The following is a 17,592-nucleotide window of genomic DNA, read 5'->3' as shown; positions in this document are numbered from 1 at the left end:
AAGAATTATCTCGTAAAGATCATGTTTTTATTCTTGCCATAAATTAACTCTTATACAGGAAGCAGATCAGTTTTTGAAATGTAGACACCCATATGTGTTGCAACAGTTTTACATTTGGGAAAACCTAACCGTAATATAAACATTTTTTGTGGCTGGCCTTACATTATTTTTCTTTTCTCTCCCCTCCTCCCTTTAAAAAAAAACAAAAACAAAAAACACTGCAGAAAGAAGAATCTACATGCCCAGCAGATGGAACATTGGATTTAGGATGTGAATCTGAGTTAGATGGCACTGAAATGGCTGAGACAAACAATAGTAATGGAGAAGAAAATGGAAGTAGGTATTCTTAATTTCACTTTACAGGAGTTACTATGGAAAGCATATATACCAATTAGGTTCATTATTCATGTTTTCAAAATAAACTATGGTTGTTTTTGCAACTAATTAAAACAATTTTGAGAAACAACTTCCCAATTTTGTTCTTATAGAGGGGTCAGGGGCACATGAGAAAAGTGGCCTTTTTGTTTTTGTTTTTAAAAGACAGTTGTGTTAGGGGGAAGCGATGAAGTATTTACAATGTTCTGAGTAGACCTGTTTTTCATTTAGTATTTCCCCCCTTCTCCCTTTAGTATATCACTTGCCTTCTTAGGCCCCAATCCTGTAGAATGTAGGTAGATTCTGTCCTACACCTGTCTGGAGCCCCATTGACTTCAGTGGGATTTTGCATGGGCACAGGGTTCCTCCAACACAGTTCTTTGTGTAGGACCAAGATCTTAGATTTATAAACTCTTTGGGGCGGGGATCTTGTCTTTGTGCTGGTATGGTGCCTGGCACAATGAAGGTAGTGTGACTTAAATCTTAAATACTGATACGCTGAACAATGGTACTTTAAAATGCCACCCTTAGAAATACAACTTTTTACTTTTAGGAGGTAATAAATACATATAAAGAGAGAATCTAATCCCTCAAATTTTTATCATATATAAACCCCTAAACCAACTAAAGACAATTAGTGGTGAATGCTATAGCTCTTGAAGATTAACCAGTGAAGTGTTACTGTGCATACTTTACAGTATATTGGAAGTTTTCATGGCTATATGCCACTGAAATTGCCCTTTTTGAGCATTTCTCTGTTCTGCCTTCCCTCTTGAACCCTGAACTACTAGTGGACTTGCAGCATACCCTTTTGGATCCTTCTGTGGGGTAGGGATGGATACATAGCCATTATTGGATTTACATAATCTTTGTGGATACTATTACTCAGATAAATATAAGGAAGGATAGAATGAGGAAGGATGTTCCAGTGATTTGGGCACCAGCTTAGGATATGGGAGTCCTGGGTTCGTGTCCCTGCTCTGCCACAGAATTCCTGTGTGATCTTGTGCAAGTCACTTTGTCTCTTTGTGCCTCAGTTCTTCATCTGTAAAATGGGGATGATGATATTTATCTACCTCACAGGGGTGTTGTGAGGATAAATATATTAAAGATTGTGAGGTGCTCAGAAACCATGATTATGGGGCCATATATGTACTTAAGATAGACATTTGTGAATTGAATTATGAGATTGTGAATCTGGGTAGAGCTATAAAGGGCATGTACTGTTTGATGGCTTAACTTTTCATTTCCTTGCTTTAGAGACTTTTATATTAGATATGTAATGTGTGCAGCCTTAACTGGTACACAGTGCAGGAAGGACTTTTAAGAAGTATTTCAAGGGCAAATGAAATCCTAGGAAAGTCATAAATCTGTTACTAAGTAGGTATGGAAAAATTGTCAATAATGATGCAAAGAAAGCAAAAGCATTGAATTCATATTTCTGCTTTCTACTAGGAAAGAAGCTGAGTGAAGCTTAATGTCTATTTTGCTTCAGTCTTCACTAAAAAGGGTAATGGTGAGCAATACTCAACACAGTTAGTATTAACAACAAAGGGAAGAAATGCTAGCTGAAATAGGGAAAGAACAGGTTAAAGAATATTTAGGTAAATTAGATGTATTAAAGTTGGCAGGTCTGATGAAGTTCATCATAGAGTGCTTAGGGGTCTAAGCCCAGGTCTACACTACGAGTTTAGGTCGAATTTAGCAGCATTAGATCGCTTTAACCCTGCACCCACACAACGAAGCCATTTTTGTCGACTTAATGGGCCCTTAAAATCAATTTCTGTACTCCTTCCCGACGAGGGGATTATCGCTGAAATCGACATCGCTGGGTCGAATTTGGGTTAGTGTGAACGCAATTTGACGGTATTGGCCTCTGGGAGCTATCCCACAGTGCTCCATTGTGACCGCTCTGGACAGCACTGAACTCAGATGCACTGTCCAGGTAGACGGGAAAAGCCCCGCGAACTTTTGAATTTCATTTCCTGTTTGGCCAGTGTGGCAAGCTGATCAGCACAGGTGACCGTGCAGATCTCATCAGCAGAGGTGACTGTGGAGTCCCAGAATCGCAAAAGAGCTCCAGCGTGGACCGAACGGGAGGTACTGGATCTGATCGCTGTATGGGGAGACGAATCCGTGCTATCAGAACTCCATTCCAAAAGATGAAATGCCAAAATATTTGAAAAAATCTCCAAGGGCATGAAGGACAGAGACTATCACAGGGACCCGAAGAAGTGCTGCGTGAATCTTAAGGAGCTTAGGCAAGCCTGCCAAAAAACCCAAGAGGCAAACGCCCACTCGGGGTCAGAGCCCCAGACATGCTGCTTCTGTGATGAGCTGCACGCAATTCTAGGGGGTTACCCTACCACTACCCCACCCCTGTACGTGGGCTCCTGCTAGGGGGGAGTCTCTCACAACAGGGATGAGGATTTTGGGGACGAGGAAGATAGCGCACACCAGGCAAGTGGAGAAACCGTTCTCCCTGACAGCCAGGAACTGTTTATCACCCTGAAGCCAATACCCTCCCAACCTGGGCTCCCGGACCTTGAAGGCAGAGAAGGCAGCTCTGGTGAGTGTACCTTTGTAAATCTAATACACAGTTTAAAAGCGAGCGTGTTTAATGCTTACTTTGCCCTGAAGACTTGGGATGCATTCGCGGCCAGTACAGCTACTGGAAAAGTCTGTTAACGTGTCTGGGGATGGGGTAGAAATCCTCCAGGGACATCTCAATGAAGTGGTCCTGGAGGTACTCCCAAAGCCTTTGCAATAGGTTTCTGGGGAGCCTTATTGCGTCCTCCATGGTAGGACACTTTACCACGGCAGGCCAGTAGCATGTAATCTGGAATTATTGCATAAGAAAGCATGACAGCGTGTGGTCCCGGTGTTTGCTGGCATTCAGGCAACATCCGTTCTTTATCTCTCTGTGTTATCCTCAGGAGAGTGATATCATTCATGGTCACTTGGTTGAAATAGGGAAATTTTATTTAGGGGACATTCAGAGGTGGCCGTTCCTGCTGGGCTGTTTGCCTGTGGCTGAAAAGAAATCATCTCCGCTGTTAGCCAGGCGGTGGGGGGAGGGGTGAAGCTATCATCCCAGAAAATTGGGTGTGTGTGGGGGCGGGGAGGGGGTTAGTTGGGTTTGTGAAGCACATTAACCCGAAAACATCAGCCCCTCCTTTTAAATGGCCAGTGTGTCTTTTTCAATTTTAATCTCCCTTTTTTTTCCTCCCACAGCTGCAAATGTTTCAACGCTGTGACTAGCATCTCCGTCCCAGAGGCTAGCGCAGATAAGAAGGCGAAAAAAACGCACTCGTGATGAAATGTTCTCTGAGCTCATGTAGTCCACCCAAACTGAAAGAGCCCAGCAGAATGCATGGAGGCAGACAATGGCAGAGTCCAGGAAAGCACAAAATGAATGCGAGGACAGATGGCTGGAGCAACAGGAGAGGTGGCGGCAGCATGATGAAAGGAGGCAGGATGCAATGCTGAGGCTACTGGAGGATCAAACTGATATGCTCTGGCGTATGGTTGAGGTGCAGGAAAGGCACAGACCGCCGCTGCAGCCCCTGTGTTATCAATTGCCCTCCTCCCTAAGTTCCATAGCCTTCTCACCCAGACACCCAAGAACACGGGGGGGCTCCAGGCATGCAACCACTCCACCTCAGAGGACTGCCCAAGCAACAAAACTGGCATTCAGTAAGTTTTGAAGGGCAGTGTGGCCTTGTCCTTCCCTCCTCCCCCACCCCTCCCGGGCTACCTTGGCAGTTATCCCCCTATTTGTGTGATGAATTAATAAAGAATGCATGAATTTGAAACAACAATGACTTTATTGCCTCTGCAAGCGGTGATCGAAGGGCAGGAGGGGAGGGCGGTTGGCTTACAGGAAAGTAGAGTGAACCAAGGGGACGGGTTTTCATCAAGGAGAAATAAACAGAACTGTCACACCGTAGCCTGGTCGGCCATGAAACTGGTTTTCAAAGCTTCTCTGATGCACAGCACACCCTGATGTGCTCTTCTAACTGCCCTGGTATCTGGCTGCACGTAATCAGCAGCCAGGCGATTTGCCTCAACTTCCCACCACGCCATAAACGTCTCCCCCTTCCTCTCTCAGATATTGTGGAGCGCACAGCAAGCAGTAATAACAATGGGAATATTGGTTTCGCTGAGGTCTAACCGAGTCACTAAACTGCGCCAGCGCGCTTTTAAACGTCCAAATGCACATTCTACCACCATTCTGCACTTGCTCCTGACTACTGTCCAGGCTGCCTGTGTACAGCTTCATGAGCCATGGCATTAAGGGTAGGCTGGGTCCCCAAGGATAACAATAGGCATTTCAACATCCCCAACGGTTATTTTCTGGTCTGGAAAGTAAGTCCCTTGCTGCAGCTTTTGAAACAGACCAGAGTTCCTGAAGATGCGAGCGTCATGTACCTTTCCCGGGCATCCCACGTTGATGTTGGTGATACGTCCCTTGTGATCCACCAGTGCCTGCAGCACCACTGAAAAGTACCCCTTTTGGTTTATGTACTGGCTGCCTTGGTGATCCGGTCCCAAGATAGGGATATGCACTCCGTCTGTCGCCCCACCACAGTTAGGGAATCCCATTGCAGCAAAGCCATCCAGTATGACCTGCACATTTCCCAAAGTCACTACCCTTGATAGCAACAGCTCAGTGATTGCACTGGCTACTTGGATCACAGCAGCTCCCACAGTAGATTTGCCCACTCCAAATTGATTCCCGACTGACTAGTAGCTGTCTGGCTTTGCTAGCTTCCACAGGGCTATCACCGCTTGCTTGTGAACTGTGAGGGCTGCTCTCATCTTGGTATTCTTTCACTTCAGGGCAGGAGAAAGCAACTCACAAAGTTCCATGAAAGTGCCCTTACGCATGCGAAAGTTTCGCAGCCATTGGGAATCGTCCCAGACCTGCAACACTATGCGGTCCCACCAGTCTGTGCTTGTTTCATGGTCCCAGAATCGGCGTTCCATGGCACGAGGCTGCCTCATTCCCACCAGGATGGCCAAATTGCTGGGGCCCGTGCTTTGAGAGAAGTCTGTGTCCATGTCCTCATCACTCTCGTCACCACGCTGCCATCGCCTCCTTGACTGCTTTTGCAGGTTCTGGTTCTGCATATACTGCACAGTAATGCGCGAGGGGTTTACAATGCTCATAACTGCCACGGTGATCTGAGCGGGCTCCATGCTTGCTGTGGTATGGTGTCTGCAGGAGAGCAGAGTGGCAGCAGAAGCAGTCGTTCAATGACGATGGTTTGCAGACCTACTGCACCATCCGCTGCCAGGACACAACAGCTGAGCGGGCTGCACGCTTGCCGTGTTATGGCGAGACAAGAGCAGCCGAGCAGAGTTGCAGTGGAAGTGGCCCTGTGAGACCACCAGGAGAGCAGAGAGTGGCAGCGGAAGCAGTGGCTAACAGCCTGCAAGGTGGATTCATGAGAGAAGGAGAGCAGAGTTGCAGCAGAAGCCCATGAGAGACAACATGGAGAAATTGGCTATCGAGACGAGCAGGAGAGCGAAGTGGCAGCGGAAGCGGTGGATGACGACAATGGTTAGCAGTTCTACTGCACCATCTGCTGAAAGCAGTATGGCACCCGCACGGAAAAAAGGCGCGAAACGATTGTCTGCCGTTGCTTTCACAGAGGGAGGGAGGGGCGACTGACGACATGTACCTAAAACCACCCGTGACAATGTTTTTGCCCCATCAGACATTGGGAGCGTAACCCAGAATTCCAATGGGCAGTGGAGACTGCGGGAACTGTGGGATAGCTACCCACAGTGCAATGCTCCGAAAGTCGACGCTAGCTTCGGTACTGTGGACGCACTCCGTCGACTTAGTGCACTTAGTGGGGACAGACACAATTGACTATATAAAATCGCTTTCTAAAAATCGACTTCTATAAATTCGACCTACTTTCCCAGTATAGACATACCCTAATAGAAGCAGTCTTGGAATTGTTAGCAATTATCTTTGAGAAGTCATGGAGGACAGGTGAAATCTGAGGAATAGAGGAGGGCAAATTATAATACCTGTCTTTTAAAAAGGGGAACAAAGAGGACCCAGGAAATTATAGACCAGGCAGTCTAACTTCAATACCTGGAAAGATGCTGGAAGAAATGATTAAACAATCATTTTGTAAGCACATAGAGGATAAGAGGGTCATAAGGAATAGCCAGCATGGATTTGTCAAGAACAAATCATGCCAAACCAACCTAATTTCCTTCTTTGACAGGATTACTGGTCTAGTAGATGGGGCAAGCAGTAGGTGTGATATCTTGATTTTTAGTAAGGCTTTTGACACGGTCCCATATGATATTCTCATAAGCCAACTAGGGAAATGTGGTCTAGGTGAAATTACTAAAAGGTAGGTGCACAACTGGTTGAAAAACCATACTCAGAATAGTCATCAATGGTTTGCTGTCAAAATGGGAGGACATATGTATTGGAGTCCGTTGGGGGTCTGATACTATTCAGTATTTTCATTAATAGTGGAGTGGAGAGTGTGCTTATAAAATTCGCAGATGATAGTAAGATAAGGAGCTGCAAGCACTTTGGAGGACTGAATTAGAATTCAAAAGGACCTTGATAAATTAGAGAATTGGTCTGAACTCAGCAAGATGAAATTCAGTATAGCAAAGCACACGTAGGAAGGAAAAATCAAACGCACAACTACAAAAGGGGAATAACTGGCTAGATGGTAGTACTGGTAAAAAGGATCTAGGGCTTATAGTGGATCACAAATTGAATACAAATCAACAATGTGATGCAGTTGCAAAAAAAGGCTAATATCATTCTGTGGTGTATTACCGGGAGGGTTCTATGTAAGTCACGGGAGGTAATTGTCATGCTCTACTCAGGGGAGTAGCCTGATCTGGAGTACTTTGTCCCATTTTGGGCACTAGACTTTAGGAAAGATGTAGACTAATTGGAGAGAGTCCAGAGGAGAGCAATAAAAATGATAAAAGTTTTAGAAAATCTGACCTATGAGGAAAAGTTTTTTTAAAAATTGGGCATGTTTAGACTTGAGAAAAGAAGGGCGGGGGGACTTGATAAGTCTTCAGATATGTTAAGGGCTGTATAAAGAGGACTGTGATCACAACTGTTCTGTTATGTCCACTGAAGGTAGGACAAGAAGTAATGGGCTTAATCTGCACCAACGGAGGTTTAGGTAAGACGTTGAGGGAAAAGCTTTTGAACTGTAAGGGAAGTTAAGCTCTGGAATAGAGGTTATGGAATCCCTGTCATTGGAAATTTTTTAACGGGTTGGAGAAACACCTGTCAGTGATGGTCTAGCTTTACTTGGTCCTGCCTCAATGCGGGAGGCTAGACTTGGTGATCTCATGAGGTCCCTTCCAGCCCTATATTTCTATGATTCTATATGTTCACAGTGATAATGAAATACTTTATATTCAAACATTTACTAGACAGGATGTTAAACAGCAACTGCTATGGATAAACACTTTAAATCTCCATGTCCTGATAACGTGTACCCAGGCATTTAAAAAAAATTGGCCAAGGTGTTCTCTGAACTAATGTTGCTGATTTTTTTAAACAAATCTTGGAATACAGGGGAAATTCCAGAGGACTGGAAAAAAATGAATGTTTTGCCAATATTTGAAAAGGGTAAATAGGATGAGCCTGGTAATTATGATCTGGTTAGTATGACATTCCTGTGCAAAATGATGGGAAGGCTAATATGGGTTGCAATCAGTAAAGAATAAAAGATTGTAGCATAACTAATTCTGTCAATATAATTTTATGAAAAATAGGTTTTATCAGACTAACTTGATATCACTTTTTGATGAGAAGACAAGTTAGGTTTAGAAAGTGCTGACCTAAGACATAAGGCATTTGACTTAGTACACACAACATTCTGCTTAAAAAATGAGCAGTGCAGAAGAAAAGTTCAGAAGACAGCTATTTCACATGACTTCCGATTTGGAGACATGTCTTATAGTGAGACACTTAGGAAGCTCAATCTAGTTATTTTATCAAAGAGAAAATGAAGAGGTGATGTATCATAGCTTATAAGTACCTATATGGCGAGAAGATTTCTGGTAGAAGAGAGCCCTTTTTAATCTATTAGGCAAAGGCTTTCCAAGGTTCAGTGTCTGAAAGCTGAAGCTAGATAAAATCTGTTAGAATTAAAGCACATATTTTGAACAGGGTAAGTAACCATTGGAACAGTTTACCAGGCTATGTGGTGGATTTTCCATCATTTGAAGTCTCTAAGATCTGGTGTCCCTTTTTTTTTTTCCCCCCAGTCTCTAACTCAACCGTAATATGTGGGCCTTATTGCATAAAATTCTTTGGCCTGTGTTATACAGGAAGTAACACTGGAAGAACATAATTTCTTTTGCCTTAAAATCTACAAATCTGTGAAACTATATAATGCTGGGTATTGTCCATATACTATATTTCTTTTCTCAGCGGCTCCATATTATTTATTTATTATATGAATTTCAATCATGCCTAGGAGCCCCAGAACCCCATTGTGGACCAGAACCCCATTGTGCCAGGAACTGTACAAACATAGAACAATAAGATGGTTCCCTCCCCGATAGATGTTGAACATGTGAGAGACCAGAATAGAAGCCTATGTGGCCTCGCTAAAAGTAAATGTGCAATTGGCCTATTTTACTTTGTGGGTTCTCCCTTAAAGAAAGGAATGGAGCCACTTGAGAGATTCCATAGACCTTTGTTGGGTTGTAAATGTGTCAGCATAACTTCATGGGCAGCATTGTCTGACAGTCTGAAAGAATCATCTTGTGTACCTGATCTTCATCCATTGCCAGAAGTCACCAGCTGACATGAGTATAACCTGTGTAATGTACTGAATAAGTGAGAAGATTTGAGAGTCCCAGATGCTGCCAGAATGGTTCCACCTGTCGTCCTTGATGGTCTTTTTCCAAAAGGGGGATTCAAGACAGGGTGATAATTGGAGTAATCTTCCATCTTGAGAGAGTCTGTTGAGCAGGGGTGTGGGTGTGTGTGTCCAACAATATCTTCTTTAAAAGTAGGTGGTAGCCAGAGTGGGGCACTGATAGTTAACTGGCTCCAGTGTCTCTCCACTTGTCTTTAAGTCATAGTCTTCAGATTTCTCAGTACCTCAAAAAAACTGTGTTTGAAATTAAAGTAGAGAAGAATCTGCTCTTCTCCTCTTCCTTTTTCCCACCATCCTCGGTACAGTTTTACCAGCACAGGTGCAAACTTCTTGATCTGAGCAATTTTTTTAGAAAAATAATTTTAGAACTCCTCAGTGATAAACATGTGATTGTTTCACTGAATGCTGTGCTAACAACTTGGATTAATTAGGTTGACGACCATCTGGAATGGTTGCACATCAGGCTTTCCCATACCCTCATGGCATATGTTAAAAAAAAAATTATTCATGCTCCAGTTACCTAGTTTGGAAAGAGAATTCCACCAGCAGCCCTCTAGCAGGCTTTCTTTTCATCAGTTATAGGTCATCCAAGTACCATGCAAAGAGGAAGCCATACTTTGTGCTTAAGATCCAAAATGGTCATAGTCTAGGATAAGATATGGTTATAATATCCTACTGTGAGTGGCAGACCACAGTAGTGTGGTCTGTAGTCAAAACAGTATCCATCTCCAGATTGTCTGAAACCCATTGGGTTCCATCTGCCAACTTGGTCCTTCACTCCAGTCAGAGGAGTGCATCGTGATCTCAAGATGGAGATGGTAGTGATCCATAAAAAGGTGTGACTTCCACTTCCAATCCCAACCCAAACATAGATTCTAAAGTGTGACCAGCTCTGAGTAGGGCCTCATCTACACTACAAAATTAGATCTGTACAACTACATTGCTCAGGGTGTGAAAAATCCATACTCCTGAGTGATGCAGTTAAACCTATCTAACCCCCAGCATAGACAGCACTAGGTTGGTCAATAGGAGAATTCTCCCATCAACCCATCTACCGCCTTTTAGGGAGGTGAAGTACCTATGCCGACAGGAGAACCCCAACTTCAGCTTTTTAAGTGTAGAGTAGCCCTAGGTGACCTTATTACATCCTAACAAAGACTACAGTTCCCAGCACTTCTTAAATTTAAAACTTATTTAGTTGCAAAAGTGAAACTGATTACATTGTGACAAATTCCTCTCTAGCGTAACACTAGTGAATATAGTAGTTCAGCCATCCAGAAGTTGGAGGATCAGATTCATCCTGAGTCTTGAAATTTTGTCTTTGCAATTGTTAGTCCATTGAAATTCAGTGTGTTTTCTGGGCTAAGAAACCACAAGGATAACTCCTGACTGTGTGGAGCTAATACTCCCCTTCCTTTGGCTATGAAGTGTCCATTGAGGCTTTCCACACTGTTCCTTCCCAGGAATGGAAATTTTTGCTCATTCAAGGCAGCCTGGGACTTAGAGCAATTGGGTCTTGGGAATGATGTTGAGAGGTTCTGCTGAATATGTTTGGTGAATATTCTGATACTAGTGTGCAGTGGGCTTTTCCGCAGCAGAAGTTTAGTGGGCTCACAGCCTGAACATACGGGCCTCTTCCTCAGCTTACAGATCGGACAGAGACCCAGCTTTTGATTTATTTTCTTCATTTCCCCACCAGCAGTTACAAAGGAAAATTATCTACCCCCTCCAGGGCAAAATTGACTACCCTTTGCTTCATTGGTGTGGGTGGGAGGGTCCCAGCTACTGAGGTGGTACAACGTGAGAGGCTGGGAGCTAATTGGGTGAGGTCTCTTGGCTCTGTTATTCTCTGCTATAAAGCAGGATTAGTGAGGCCTACAGGGTTGGTGGTTGGTTAGTGACAGATCATACTTCTCTGATGAAAAAGTTGCCTTGCTGTGGAATGAGGATCCACAGTTTTCTGAGATTTATGGAGTTCTTAGGTTCCATTATATTTTGTGCTGCATTGGTTACTTTAATGTGAGCATGTCGTTTTACAGGGCTTTTTTTCTGTTCTTTCTTTTCTCCAAAAAAAGTGTTTGAGCACTGTTCCTGATGTTTTCACAGTACTACTATTTCCTTTATACAAAGAACTATACAATCACTTTAACTCCCAAACTATATTTTGTTTGATAAAGAATAAAGGTAACAGATTGGAGATATGAACTGTTCAAATTTTGCAAGTTAAGCTCTGCAGATCAAAGTGTGACGTAGGTGAACTGCTTGATATATCAGTGTTGACAAGCTATGACCAATTATGTCAAAACAAGTATATATCTGTGTCACCCAATGAAAATATATAAAATTTTGTGGGATATTTTAGTCAGAGATTTATGTTTTTCTGAGGATGTTTTCTATATGATTTAATATTAAAAAGTGTGGGCATAGATTTTTAGCATCTGGTAGTAATATTAATTTGTTTTGTAATATGGCTATTAGTAAACACACTTTCTCGTCTGCTGTGGTTTCCATAGAAAGGAAGGAATTGTACCACTGTTGATTTTTTTTGGTCTGATTTTAAATCAGTCTGGCCTGTCTGAAATCAAAATCAGGTGTTCCATTTATCTTGGAAAAATGGGGCTTCTTAAAGCATTCAGGGAAATTTTCTTTTTCTGTAGATCATAAACAAATCTTCATCTTCCTAATAACTTTCTGTGCTGTAGCTGCGTAGTCATTTTGAATTATGTTTCACTAAACATTTTTTGGTGCATTGATATACTTAATATTGGTATCCCAAGCCTCAATTAATTTTAAGGTTTTGGAAAAAGTTAGTGAACCATGCTGTCAAAGGTTGGCACTTTGATTTTACGTTTTGTTTAAAAAAAACCCAACAGTTCTGTAGGTTTTCTAAAATGTATCCTTCTCACTATGAAGAGAAGTTGCTGCTAAAAGGAGAAGAGAAAATGGAAGGGAAAAGGTTATATAAACCTTGTCTCAAGTATTTTAGGCATAGTCATTTTGTTTTGTTTGTTTTTAACCCTTTTCATTTTGGGCTCTCTGAACACTCACTAAGGAATTCTTACCTTCTACTTCCTTTCTACCTGAAACCCTGCTCATCTGTCAATTCAAAGACCTAACAGTTTATTGTCTCGCAGCCACTTTCTTCTTACTTCCTCTACTGGGTCCTGTACCCTTGGAGGAGATGACATATAGAATAGAACACAGTAATGCTAATTTATATGACTGAATGGAGTGCCTTAATTCTGCTTGCTTCCAGAAACTTCCCCTACTTCCTCTTGGCCCTAGCGGTGAATAATTGCTGACTGCCCAGATGTTTGTCCCATTCTGCTCCATGCTACTCAAAACTTTTTGCATGGGCAGCCAGTTGTATTGCTGCTGCTGTTTTATAATCCAGAGAGAACAAAGGATCACACATTTATGATATAGTGTATGTGTGCATGTGGCAGTTCCGTCTACTTATCATTGGTGTATATGGACATGTGCCCTGTTACTTCTAGCCCTTCATGCTTATAACTCTGTTTTCTGTTACACTATTCTTCATTTTATTTTGCATATTGAAGCTGACTTTTTTTTTTTGCTGTGGTGTTGCTTTTCTGAATATTGCCATTCCCCGTGGAGTTTTGCTATTGCTTCTACTCTTCAACTTTTCCCTTTAGTTTTCCTTCTGTATCACTTTTCATTCGCAGAAAGTGAGATAATGAATTTCCCCCCTCCATTCTGTATGGTTACAAACATTGTGGCTTTGTCCTGAGATTTTTGCATCAAGAGTTTGACATTTGCTCTGACTTCTTGTCATTTGGATGGTGATACAGCATCACAACATTGTGAACTTGTATCATCACCAAAGTAAATGAACGATACTTGGGTTTATATCCTGGAAATTGCATCAGAATTGGACCTTTCTATTTATACAGGGAGTGGGTGGGGTTCCCTGTCACCATGGAAGAATAAAATATATGCTTAGTGACAGGACATGTTGCATCTTACTTTCTTATGAAGGACACTTTGTGGCTTTCCTGTCATATTTTTTCTATAATTCATTTGTTTTTATAACAGATTCCACTCTTCTGCCCTTTCTTACATTGTAGGGTTTTATGTACATAGAACAACTCTTGCTTTTCCTTCAATTCTTTGACTCCTTTGCTTTCCCAACAAAACAAACTGGTTACCTAATAAAAATATAACAATCATGAAAATTTCTTATTAAAAACAAAAAGGGATGTGGACACAGAAGTTGAGCAATTTAAAATATCAAGTTTCTGGTTTTGGATTGTGTGTTTTATATCTTAGGTGCACAAATATTGCACAGATGGAGTTAAATAAATATTTAGACTAGCGTGTGTGTTTGCTGCTGACACCTTCTTACTACTTTAAGTTGTCTGTTTGATAGTGAGCTTTGCTGATCATGTGATGCAGTTGAGCTCAAGGCATTTTTTGCCCATCAGCTCCCCTGGGTATTGAGGCATAATTTCAACATAAGCAAAAAAGAAAAAAGACACATTTCACTTATAAAGCTTCTGGCAAAACTTGCTTCCCAATCCACTATGAGAACTGTATTGACATAATGACATAACTATAAAAAAGTAGTTCTTTCTCTACCATTTGTGAGATGAGTATTGACTACTTTTTTCTCCCAAGATGAAAACAAATGTTCAGTATGTTACCAGTTATACCTCATACTGGCAATGAATTATTGGCAATTAAGTTGTCAGAATGCCTTACTTTATCTTATAAATACAAAAAAAAAGTTTCAATAATATCAATGGTGGAAGGCATTACCGAAGATGAAGAAATTGAGCAGCACTGAATTCTCTGCTCAGTCCACTGAGCAATAAAAAGAAAAACCATACAGCAAATCAAGATAAAAGTATAAGGTCAAATTCACAGCTGAGGTATGCCATTGCAACTCTTTTGAGGATCCCAAACCTGCTTTTATAGATGTGGTACATGCCATTGCACATTTTGGAAAACCATCTACTGGGTTGTTTACACGTGTATAGTACTATAGTAGATATTCCAAGGTATGTGGCAATCTTCGCTGTGTATCTGAGGGCAGGATTGAAACCTTACTATGTGAGCATGGGGAAATGTACCCAAAATTCAGACTGGTTCTAACACTGTTTTAGCTGGACTGGTGTTTAAAATTGGTGGGAGGAGCAGTATAGACAAAGCATCAGAGTCTGCAACCATTTTACTTATATCTGCTGAAAAGTAAGTCTAATAGAATTTTTTGGCTGTTTTTGCAGCCTTAATATTGTTTAAATATAGTTGGATTTAAAAAATTAATTAATTTACTTTGCTTTTTCTTACCTTAGAGACCCTGACACAAACACACATTCAGGCAGCTGTTTAAAAGCAAGTACAGTAATATTAACTCATTAAAACATGTATTTTTAAGAGACCTGAAAAATAGCAACATATATTTGCCTGGGAGACCAGAACTCCTCTTTGTGAGCTATTCCAGTCCATCATTCAAATGAGCATGTGTGTGTTCTTTGTTTATCAAGCAATAGTTACATGATAGACGGGGAGGGCTTCTTAGAAGCCATTACAATCTGTTACGCAGTTACATATTTATAAATATTTTTAGAACACAGGGCCATCAGTGTCTCTCTTCTATATATATATTCAGACATGTAATCTTGTTAAACTTCCTGGGGAAAATAAGGTACTGTCTACTTCTATTTAGAAAACATTATGATATATATAAAATATTTCAGTTGCCACTTCAAGGCTTGATCACATGGAAAATACCCATGAGCTCCTGAGCTGTACAGAAGGATATAGAATTTGGTTCTACAACAGGCTGGCTTATTCAAGAGAAAAGTTTAGTTTTCTGAATTCGGGAGGATCCCCAGTGTGGTGGGGTGACATGGAAAATAGCTCAGTGTATGTAATTGGAGCTTCCTACACTCCACAACTTCTGTCCTGGCCCAGCCCCTGTTGCCACTTAGAGCTTGGATGTCTACAAGGGGAAATTTAGCAATATAATTAGACCACTGTAGTTATACTGGTATAACTCCCAGCGTGAACGTTCACCAGAGAGGCGGTGGAATCTCCTTTCCTAGAGGTTTTTAAGGTCAGGCTTGACAAAGCCCTGGTTGGGATGATTTAGTTGGGGATTGGTCCTGCTTTGAGCAGGGGGTTGGACTAGATGACCTCCTGAGGTCCCGTCCAACCCTGATATTCTATGATTCTGGAACTCAGCTCTCACCTCTATTCAAGTCTAGGATTAGAAACAAACATTTGTGAAGCGATGCATTAGAAGTTAGGGTGCGGCTGAAAATTCAAGTCTATACAGACCCTGGGACTCCATGACTTTCATGGGCCATCAGCTGTGGAGATTGCTTTCTGGTGACGGGTTCTCTTATTCCATTTGTAGGAGCCTCTTAAGACCTCAAGTTCCTAAGCAATGGTATTCTTAAAATGCTTTTCTTTTCTTTTTTTTTTTTTCATAGTTTGTCCAAAGCAGATACCTGAAGAAGCATCTTCCAATCGAGACTCAAGCCTTACTAACACACCAGTGCAAAGCAAGCTAGTGTCTTCCTTCCAGCAGCACACCAAAAAGGCACTTAAACAGGTAAGCTGGTATTTATTGGTAGTCAGGTGGCTTTCTTTTTAACATGTTGCTCAGGACTATTTAAACAAGAAATCAATGTAGAAATACCACAGAAAAATGTGAAGACATTTCTAATAAAAATACCAGCAACTTATGAAGTTGGATGTTTTTTTCTTGATCTGTAAACATCTGCAATAAGAAGAACTGTTGTGGGGGGAAATTTTGAAGCTTTTGTGTTCTGTGCACTTGTGCTGTAATCCTGCTTATTATTGTATACTTGAGGAGGTTTTTAAATGGTTCCTGTGCAAGTGAAAACGTTTTGTATGCTTTATTGTTACTTCCCAGGTTTTGTTTATATAAGCCCTTTTGTTGATAAACTTCTTTAAAATAAATTTTGCAAAACAGATTTTGTGAGAGGTTGTAGCACTGAAAAGTGAGTGTACTTGCTGTTCAGTTTCTCTATAGAGTGAGTGTGTGTCCACATACTGTATTTAATGCAAAAATACAGTACCTGAGAGTGTCTGTTTTGAATAAACTGAGTTTGGATGGGTTTGGGTTGCACAATAAATAATAAAGCTTAGAACAGGTGACTGAATAGTCATTTTTTGATGTAAACTGAACAGTATAATGATGTGAAAAATTGGCTCCAAACAGTGCTAATCAATTTCATGTCAGAGCAGAGTGAATGAAAAACCATAGAAATGCTTGTTTAAAAAACATCACTCTAATCCTGCTTTCTATTTGCCAAAGGCAGAAATGGTTCCCATTTCCTAAAGATTTTATTTTATCATTTTTCTTAAATGTTGGTGTAATGAGGTGGTGTTGGTTAATTTTTCCCTTATTTTGTGTCCAGGTTACATTTAGCAGATAAAAATGGTAGTTGAAGCCAACTATCTCAAACACTAGGCCATTCCAGAGTTATTAACTTATGCCACAGCTCAGCAAAGCACCAAAGCATGTGGTTATGTCTATCCCTGTTCAGCAGAACACTTAAGCACTAAAAGTTAAGTCCCGTTAAAGTCAATAGGATTTAGGCATGTGCTTGAAGTTAACTTTAAGCACATGCCTACATGAGTTGCAGAGTAGAGGTGGTTTGCAAAATTGGAGCCGTTAGGCTTGTAGGTCAGCAGAAGTGGAGTCGAGGGTGGAGCAGGCTTTACTAATTGTGTGGAATATGGGTGAGTTGTGAGTGAGTCAAACAGTGTCTGGAAACTCCATTTAGTTTAGATTTTCTGTAATATGTGAAAAAAACTAGGAGTACTTGTGGCACTTTAGAGACTAACAAATTTATTTGGGCAAAAGCTTTCATGGGCTAAAACCCACTTCATCGGATGCATGCAGTGGAAAATACAGTAGGAAGGTGTATATACACAGAGAACATGGGGTGTTGTCATACCAACTGTAATGAGACCAATTAATTAAGGTGTGCTATTATCAGCAGGGCTGGGGGGAACAAACCTTTTGTAGTGATAATCAGGATGGCCCATTTCAAACAGTTGACAAGAAGGTGTGAGTAACAGTAGGGGGAAAAATTAGCACGGGGAAATAGTTTTTACTTTGGGTAATAACCCATCCACTCCCAGTCTTTATTCAAGCCTAATTTAATGGTGTCCAGTTTTCAAATTAATTCCAATTCTGCAGTTTCTCGTTGGAGTCTGTTTCTGAAGTTTTTTTGTTGGCGAATTGCGACTTTTAGGTCTGAAATGGAGTGACCAGGAAGGTTGAAGTGTTCTCCGACTGGTTTTTGAATGTTATAAT

The 17,592-nt window shown here is 41.3% G+C and overlaps 1 protein-coding gene across 2 annotated transcripts in view; it reads left to right on the top strand.

Annotated features, from left to right (window-relative positions):
• Positions 1–17,592, top strand: part of ASXL3 (ASXL transcriptional regulator 3) — a 148,328-nt gene that overhangs the window by 61,192 nt on the left and 69,544 nt on the right. For both annotated transcript variants that reach the window (XM_074944427.1, XM_074944425.1), the window contains 2 exons: positions 225–336; positions 15,734–15,855. In XM_074944427.1, coding sequence (XP_074800528.1) covers positions 225–336; positions 15,734–15,855 — 234 coding nt within the window. The remainder of the gene's footprint in view (positions 1–224; positions 337–15,733; positions 15,856–17,592) is intronic.

The sequence above is a fragment of the Natator depressus genome, chromosome 2 (assembly GCF_965152275.1).
Source record: "Natator depressus isolate rNatDep1 chromosome 2, rNatDep2.hap1, whole genome shotgun sequence".
Taxonomy (NCBI): Eukaryota; Metazoa; Chordata; order Testudines; family Cheloniidae; genus Natator; species Natator depressus.
The sequence above is the reverse complement of the archived record's forward strand: the minus strand, read 5'-3'. Positions and strand labels throughout refer to the sequence as shown.